This window comes from Hippoglossus hippoglossus, chromosome 10, assembly GCF_009819705.1.
Source record: "Hippoglossus hippoglossus isolate fHipHip1 chromosome 10, fHipHip1.pri, whole genome shotgun sequence".
Taxonomy (NCBI): Eukaryota; Metazoa; Chordata; class Actinopteri; order Pleuronectiformes; family Pleuronectidae; genus Hippoglossus; species Hippoglossus hippoglossus.
The window spans coordinates 27,072,444-27,081,636 of NC_047160.1; the positions used below are offsets into that span (position 1 = coordinate 27,072,444).

Sequence of the window (9,193 nt, forward strand, 5' to 3'; positions counted from 1 at the left end):
TCCTGACATTTCTGGCTCTGGCTTTGCCACAAAAATCCAAAATATCTTGTGTGTTAATGTCGGCTTATCGTCGTCTGACTAAACACTTTCCTCACATCTGCCGTGTCTCTGGAATTCTTTCTGTGCATAACTGACATTTTTAAACATTTCATTTCACTAACTTTTACAGATTCTTTCTTATGTCTGTTCTTCTTCTTTGAACCTCTACACACTGGAGGCAGTGACTCGACAACAGGCTGGTCGTACAGAGGCTGGGTCACTTTTGTAGGTACATTTAATATAGAAATATACACAAGTACAATTTGAAATACTGGTATTATATTAACCATGAGATCAGCTCTTAAAAAAGATGCTGTCCTGAAGTTTTTGAAATGAGATACATTGATATTGTGCATTTACAGAAATAATTTAACTTTGACTCCAATTATCAGTCAAACGACAGAAAAATAACTGGAAGACTTGAATCTCCTGATTGTTTGGGTCATTGGTCTGATTTCTGCTTCTCTCGGTCGTATTGTTAATAACTGAGTATTTGGTTATTTTGACCTTTGATCAAACTAAACAGACGCCACATTTTTAGCTCTCTGAAATTACGATGCTCCATCAACTACACGATCAATAAGAAATAACGGATTAATGAATCTAAATAACAATGAAAATAACCATTAGTTCCTGCATTGAGACCCGTCAAGCAGCGCTCACTTCATTGGTTTAAACATATATTATACATCTAGATCACGAGTACAGCTTTAAATCAGACACCTGTGCAAAATACTGCAAAAGAAATACTATGACGAGAGGGAAGGAGGTCAAAAGTCATGTTGGAGAGCCGGCTGAGGTCAGGTTTGATCCAAGACGTCAGTTTGTGTCTGTTAAAGCGACGACTGGGAATCAAGGCTGTAGTGAAGCAAAGATCATGTGACCAGAGAGCACCGCCACAGAAACACTACTTCCTCTGTCAGTCACACACACACACACACACACACACACACCCCCCCCCCCCAGTGGTTTCACCTGAGCTGAGATCTGTCACGTGTCATTCAGACTAGACAGGATTTCATTGAACCGCTGGGATGAGCTCTGATTAACAAACACACAGATCGTCTAACTCGTCCAGATGTCCGTCCACACTTCCCCTGACAGAGGACAGACTCTTAACATGATGACACGACTGCTGCTTTAACTCTAAACAACCAATCAGAATATGGGGTGAAATAATACAGGTGCTATTTGTAAACGAAGGTTTTGCTCTAGAAGAAAACAGCAGCACAGCTGATCTGCGATTTGATTCTGTTTTAATCAGACAAAGAAAAAAACTAAACTTGTGTAGATGCGACTGTTCAGGTGGAATCTGAACTTTCAGGCTGATTGAACTGACGTCATCTCGACTGAAGAAACTCAGACAAGTAGCAGTGGCAGGATTTCTTCAACTTATTGAGGAGCACATTAATAGAAAGTGCATTAAGCCGTGGGACAAAACAAGTCTATATATAAATATTATATATTATCTATACAGGACTGTCGAGTTGTTACATGGTGTCATCAGGGATTGTAGGTTATCTCAGTATTAACCAAATATGTATTCATATCTATGGTTTATCAATATATAATTAAATAAACTATAATGTGGTGAGCTCTCATTTTGTCTATATCAACTCCTAAACAGGAAAAGATCACATTTGCTTTATATTTAGATTTTAAGTCGACTGATGGAGAATAAATCAGAAACTGCTCAAATAATCTAATGATTGTTTCAGACATTTTTTACTTAAGGTACTATTACCTTCACAATCCATACATTTTTAAGACCCGTCAATATTGTATTTAAAATATGTTAAGACCTAAAGATAATCGGTTTTGAGCTTGTAAAATGTCTCAAGAACCTGTGGAAACTTAAACCTGTATTAATCATGACCAGCCAGTCATCCATCCAAAACCCCAAGATATTAAGTATTTAGGACACATTTCTAAGAATGAAGAAGGTGGACTACAGAGTTTTTGGCCCACGTTGAAGATAAAAACAATCTGAGAATAAAGTCGAAATTTTGCTTGAGCAAAGTCATGAAAGTCGAAGTATGAAGTTGTAATTGTCGTGTATGTTATGTTAGAGGACGAGTCTGTCTTCTGTGTCAAAACGTGGAGCATCTTGTTAAGTTCTACTTTAGTTTGAGTTTCACAAAGAACTAAATCCTTGATGGTTTGTTTCATCAGCATCAGGACGTTGAAAAGATTGTGTAGGAAAATGAGTCTGTAGTGAAGAGTCACACAGACTTGGAGGAAACGGTCTCTTTAGTAGAGGAAATGTTTGGTGGTGGTTTACTGAGATTATCTTTGGTCACATCTGTAAGATGAGGTGTCACAGTGAGATTTGTTTAAACTCTATTGAGTCTTTATTCTCATAATATAACAACTGTATTGAAACACTCAGATGTTATTTGCATGGCCCATATTTACAAATCACAATTTTCTTCTTAGGACTTTTATTCCTAATCTCAAAAGGTTAGAATTTTTTAACCCAAAATGAACATGATGAATGTTTCAGTAACTCTGCACTTGGTTAGTAAGGGTTGCCACATAAACACCGTTGTGATCATATAGTGATGTTAGCATGTGATTTGTGATCATATAGTGATGTTAGCATGTGATTTGTGATCATATTGTGATGTTAGCATGTGATTTGTGATCATATTGTGATGTTAGTATGTGGTTAGTGATCATATTGTGATGTTAGCGTGTGATTTGTGATCATATAGTGATGTTAGCATGTGATTTGTGATCATATTGTGATGTTAGCATGTGATTTGTGATCATATTGTGATGTTAGTATGTGGTTAGTGATCATATTGTGATGATAGCATGTGATTTGTGATCATATTGTGATGTTAGCGTGTGATTTGTGATCACACAGTGATGTTAGCATATGGTTTGTGATCATATAGTGATGATAGCATGTGATTTGTGATCATATAGTGATGATAGCATGTGATTTGTGATCATATAGTGATGTTAGCATATGGTTTGTGATCACACAGTGATGATAGCATATGGTTTGTGCCTGCAGCTGTCAGTGTGATGCTGTATTCCTTCAGTATCTGACCTCCAGCCCGAGCACCGCCTGTGTCCGCTGTTCACTCACCGCCATCAGGGTGCTGTTCCGGCTCTGCTCCGCCGCCGTCCCTCCGCTCTCCGCGAGCTCCGCGCTGCCTCCTCCTCCTCCTCCTCCTCCTCCGCCGCCTCCCGGCGCCCTCTGGCCGGCCTGGTCCCCGCTGGGCTGGGGCTGCCGGTGCTTGTTGGACCTCTTGGCCTTGGCCTGCAGGCAGCGCTGGTGCAGGGCGAAGGTCTGCTGTCTGTCCAGCTCCAGCCGCTCCAGCGTCGCGTTCTCGTAGCGGCTCTCGCAGCTGTTGTGATGCTGCCGGAAGAGCTCGATCCTCCGGCGGAGCCTCTCCATCACCGCGCTGTGTCGCGGTGTAACAAAATCCGCCATCATCAATACAGACTTGTAGTAAACTCCGGCTCAGGTTTCGTCCATAAAAAGCTGAAATTGGCTCTTTTCACCGTGGGCGTCTATACACCCCCCCTCGCCCTCTACAAAGACTCCTGTGCTGGCTCCATGGAGGCGACCTTTGTCTCGCTAATGGCTTCGGTCACAGCGGCACTCACTGCCGGGGAGGAAGACGAAGGTTTTTGGGTGCAACACCATTCAGCCTCCTGGTTAATCTCAGTTAAAGCCAGTGAAAACTACGGAGCTCATCGGTGCAGCAGCTCGTTAAAGTGTCTGTGACCCGGAGCTGCTGGCGTCCTGCTGCGGACTTTACCCCCGAACCTACCCCGCACCTTCCCGTGGTCATCCCCGAGCTACGAGCACCACTTCAAATCATCCACATCGAAATGTGCCGAGAGGAAGCGGCGTCGCCACCGACCTGCGTCCCGTCGGGCTCGCTCCACTTAGCACATTCCTCCACACAAATCAAAGTTGAAGCGTCGAAAATTCCTTTAAAATGACGAGCGGCCGCTTCTACCTGCTGGCTCCGGAGCTAGCGGACATTAGCTGCTGCTCTGCCCGCAGGTAGGGCTCGGTGGACGGCTTCGGTCTGTGGAAGCATCGCTGCGACTCTACAACTTGGCTCAAACTTTATTTAACTCGAGTATTCCGCTGGGCTGTGTGTAGCCAGCAGCAGCTAACATGCTAACATTCACTAAGTTGGCAGCGGGTCCTTCGATAGCAAACACATCCTGTCCCCTCCCGGTCGGAGGTTCGCCCCGCGCCCCCCCACGAGCCGCCGCGTCCACAGTGAAACGTAGTAATGTTTGAAATCCACTTACTGTGCAGCGAGGCTGTTCCTACAGCATCTGCCTAACAGCTGATCCTCCGTGTAGCCGCGAGCCGCTAGCTGCTAACGCTGTGTTCGGGGGGGCGCTAGCTCGACTAGCATCAGACATTTAAATGAAGCACCGTGCTCTGATCGCGTTTGTGCCGAGGTGAAGGATAAGCCTCCCCGGGGCCGGGCTGTGCGCGGCGGCGAGGCGGCGGCTCCTCGGTCAGGAGCGGCTCCGAAGCGGCTAACTGTCCCTCTGCGCTGCTTCTATTGTTTTCCAGCGGACCTGCAGCTCCACGCCGCCATCTTGGAAACTTTCTTTTTTTTTTCCACCAGCGACAGGAGGAATGTCCCTGAGCCCGCCCCCCGATGACTGACAGCACGGGCAGCCAACAGGGAGCGGCCGCAGCGTTGACCGACAAACAGTAGACCAATCAGAGCCGAGAACCAGCCTTGACGTCATAAAGTAGCCCCGTTTGTATTTTTCCTTTAAAAGTGAGAAAACGGATTTATTTTTGTACAGAGTGATGACGTCACATTAAAGGTTAATTTACAACATTTTACAACTTTTACAAGAAACATCAATATTTATTTAGTTACATCATGTTTTCAGCGTGGGATACATTAAGAACTTTGTTTGGTTTTCAGCCTGTATTTGTTCATAATTTACTAAATTAAATTCACCATCAGCAGCTCTGGTTTAATTTGTACCTTTAGAGTTACTGATGATTACCAATAAAATATTCTGACGAAAACTTAAAAACCTGAATATTCTCAGTTCAATTCTGCGGTTAATCTTAATCTTTTTTTAAAAGTGGATTATTACCTGGGTAAAGCAGGTAACTGACCAGCTCTGATATATTTGTACCAGCTGGTGTTTTCACTTTCAAAGCATCAGGAAATAATTTTCCATCAGTGAATAAAATTATCTGGATATCATCTAAAAGTCTCAGCGATATTCCCTGGAACAGTCGAAGTCCCCAAAATATGTTGAGTTCACTGACAAATATTTACATATCAAAACTTTTGCCAGTTAATCTACATCTGTCAAACTGATAATCTCAGACCCCAACTGTTGCAATTTACATATTTGTCTACGAACTTAACATATTTCATTACAAACCAAAAATATAAATAAATAATTCTACAAATATAAACACTGCTCAAAAGCATGAAGGTAACACTTCCATCACACATCAAATCTTAAAGATCGATTCAAGTTGAACATCTTTACTGATGAACATTGTATAATTTGTTTAGAACAAAATGACGTAACAACGATCAATGGAAACTAAAACCATCAACCCACTGCGGACGGGATTCAGAGGAGCTGGACGACCTGTGCAGCCTGATGGAGCTGCAGGTAGCTCCTCATGCTGCCAGCAGTGAGGAGGAGCAGAGCCCAGGACTAGAAGGAGTCAGGAAGGATCAGCAGAGAGCAGCTGTCTGTGGACACCACATTAGAAACAGTCCCTGTTTGGGGCTCGTCTGGCTTCTGCCTCCATTTCACCTGTTGTTACTTTGATTTGCACCAAAGCAGAGAAACTGATTCACAACCACTGGTTCTTCTAATGGACACTTTGATCTCTGAAGATTAACTTTATACTGTGAACATTAAGGATTTCTATTTATACATGATTTTCATTACTTTAGTAACTAATCCTCAACTTGTTTGTTTTGCATCATCATATACACAGCACTCTGAATATTACACTGATCTGTTTTTTCAGATAATTATCCATCTTACAAAATCAAAATGTCCCTGTTGAAGATCTTTCAGTCTGCACCTCGAGTCCTCATTTATTTCTGACCTCAGGTTTCTGTCTCAGTCGTGGAAATTGGATCATATTGTTCTATAATTAACAAATTCTGTGAAAGACAGTAGATTTGAAAATCTGTCAACGAGTCCACTGATAAACTCAATGTGAAAATCATCTGGATCAGCATCACCTTCAAAGACACTGGGAAAAATAAAACACACACAGAGCAGCTTCTCATTCAGTTTCCATTTTGGCCTTTTTATTCATCAAAACAAATGTTGACTTCACGTCCACACACGCACCAGGCTCCGTCATCACAGCATTTCTACCCCAGGCTGGACCTTCCTGTGCTGCGGCTGCACAGTGTGCTCATCAGAAACACGCTGGGCCGAACAAATAGTTTAAACACAAAGTCAACAAAACAATAAAAAGTTAATAGTTACAGAGTCACGTTAAGTCTCACCAGCAGATACAGTGTTCAGTCTATACAGTCTGTTAGCTATAGGCAGCCTCAGCTGGACACGACCAGAGAAAACAAAGAGTCGGACACAACAGGAAGAGGAAGAGGAGGGTGGCAGACGATGAATAGTGGCTGAAACATACGTTGATGATGGGAATGTAACGCTGCGTCAGATTAATCCTAAAACCATTCACAGCACAGGGAGAAAAATGAGCGTGAAATCAACAGCTTACAGCGAAAACGTAACCACTGCAGCGTGTCGACCCACCGAGGAAGAGGAAGAACAGATGAAGGTCACCTGGACAGAGCAGGGACCTCCGGGTCATCTCAAGGCCCCAAACATGAATTAAGCAACAACCAGAAACACCTCAGACTTTTAAAGTAATTCCAGACTCGTCTTTAACCAATCAAATGTTTCAATAGATAAACAGAAGGAAGACCTGACGTGACGTTTAGTCGAGTGTAACTGACGAGACGGACACATCAACAGTCATGAGACTACACACACGTTTTCTTTTCCACACTAACTGATTTTATATTTTAAAGATTTAAAAGTCTGTTGATCGACGCAGCGTCGTTCTGGCTCAGTCACACTGAGGAAATCTCATGTGATCTCATGTGCTGCTCTGGTTTTTCCTTCATCACAAACCTTCAGTTTAACAATGAACAGACAAGACCACAGTCCAGGAGTCTGAGCTCCTGCTGCAGCTTCACACACAACGTTCATGGAATAATTAGTGTTTTTTATGCTTTGAAAATGAATAGATTTGTCCTGATGGTGGCGCTAGAGGAAAGGTCAAGAGGTCAACACAACATTCAGTTTTTGACACGTAATAAATGTAATGTAGTCAGCAGTCTTTAAGAGTTAAATAATGTAGAGTGGCTTTACTGAGCTGCACTGTTTTTGAGAAACGACGCTGAAGATAAAATGTTGGACGAACAAACAGGAGCCAAGTCTCAGACTGTCTTCAGGTGCAACTCGAAGCTTTTTCTCAGCGAGACGTCGAGGCCGTGTCTACAGCGTCCAGCAGGCGGCGGCAGAGGACAAAATCGAGAGGTAGAATCTTAAAGGTTTTTGCTAACTCCTGTGGACGCTGGCGATGATGGAAGAATTTGGTTCAAGTGGCGAAGGGCTGCTACTCGTGAGTATTTTCACTATGGATAAATCTGCCGTTTACTTTCGATAGTCGGAAACTGCTGGAATATCGTTACGTTAAAAAACATAACGAACACATTTAACAGCAGAAGAAACGTTTGTTAGAAGAAACAAAAAGGATTTGATGACTTTTAAGAACCTCAACTGAGTTTCAGTTTTGTTTCAACTCAACATCTTCATCTCACGTCTTCATCCACAGAAAGGTTAAGCTGAATGGACTTTAGACGGCTCAAAGTCATGTGATCACAGCCGCGCACACGTCACCAAACAGACCATGTGACTGACAGGAGTTTTAGTTCAGATATTTTGTCTTGAATTTTTGGTGGTTAAAAGCGAACTTCACACTCAAGTGCCGTCTCTTTAACACGGGGCTAAACTCCGGAGGTTTGGGGACATGTCGTGCAGCAGGTGGACGGGTGAGAGGTTAAGCGCCTGAGGTTTTTTCCGTTAGTGCCTTTTTCTTTTCACATGGGGTTGATGAAAGAGGGACTGGGAGTTTGTCCATCTGCCGACATCAGTTTTCAGTCCAAACAAACATGACTGTGACTCAGTGATGATGTGAAAGAGTTTAAAGACACAGCAGCTGAAACCGGTTTGATGCCAAACGGTAGTTTTACTGTGAAACCGTCGGTTGGATCTGTTTCACGATGATGCTGATGTGAAACAGATTCAGTTTTTCAACGACAGCAGTGAAACGTCTGCCGTCATTGTTTGGACTGAGATCTAAATGAAAATAAATAAAAGACGGAGTAGCGGGTTATAAGGTGCCTCTGCTGCCGCCGGTAGAACGCATGGCCAAGCTGACTCAACAGTTTCGACTGAAAACGACGCAGCGCGAGAACCGGTCTGACCAGATCCATCTGTGACCTGGACTCCAGGTGACGTGACACCCAACACCTGTGGCCTGGAACTGACAGTTTGTTCTAATCACAACACAAGCGCTTGACCTCTGACCTTCTCCGCTGCCATCAGGACAAACACACGCTAAAAACACTGAGGGACAAAACATCCACGAACGTCTGTGACAATAACACGAGAAGAAAAAATAGTTCATGTCAGCTGGAGTGTACTCATTTCATTTCAGGAGCCATTAGCATGCGACTGCTGCAGCTGATTGAAAAGTAATGAGTGGGATGCTAACAGGCTAATCTCCAGAGTCTTGGAAGAAGAAGTTGCAGTTATGAACGTTATCTGTGGACTTGTTAGCAGCCTGCTGGGATCAGCTGATTAGAGGGATGAGGGTCAGCTACGAAAAACTGTAACCAAGGTTTCCATCACTACTGAGTAGCTCATGGGCTAATTAGCGAGAGCATTCAGGCTACTGCCCGGATCACGTGTTGACGTCTGCTGGTTGGTTAAAAGTCGGGACGTTAGCTGATAACATCTGTGTGTTGCTAAGAAGCTGCTGGACAGTGGTTAGAAAGTTAAAAGACAAGTTCTGGGGCTAATTAGCTGTAAGGTTAACATGCAGAGACTTCTGGTTGTTGGATAACCTGTTAGC

General features: G+C 43.4%; 1 protein-coding gene and 1 long non-coding RNA gene across 3 annotated transcripts in view; one reads left to right on the plus strand and one right to left on the minus strand.

The window, feature by feature from the left end:
* maml1 (mastermind-like transcriptional coactivator 1) overlaps window positions 1–4,451 on the minus strand; it is a 20,165-nt gene extending 15,714 nt beyond the window's left edge. Inside the window, exons 1-2 of one of the 2 annotated variants that reach the window (XM_034598838.1) lie at window positions 4,324–4,451; window positions 3,137–3,455 (exon numbers count right to left, since the gene is read on the minus strand). In XM_034598838.1, the coding sequence (XP_034454729.1) occupies window positions 3,137–3,448 (312 nt within the window). In that variant the 5' untranslated portion in view covers window positions 3,449–3,455; window positions 4,324–4,451. Of the gene's footprint in view, window positions 1–3,136 lie in introns of both variants that reach the window. The other variant, XM_034598837.1, reaches the window with a different exon arrangement.
* A 1,830-nt stretch (window positions 4,452–6,281) lies between these two features.
* On the plus strand, window positions 6,282–8,275 carry LOC117769730. Its single transcript, XR_004615290.1, has 2 exons — window positions 6,282–7,466; window positions 7,498–8,275. It is a non-coding gene; the product is annotated as an uncharacterized LOC117769730 (long non-coding RNA).
* The last annotated feature ends 918 nt before the right edge of the window (window positions 8,276–9,193 follow it).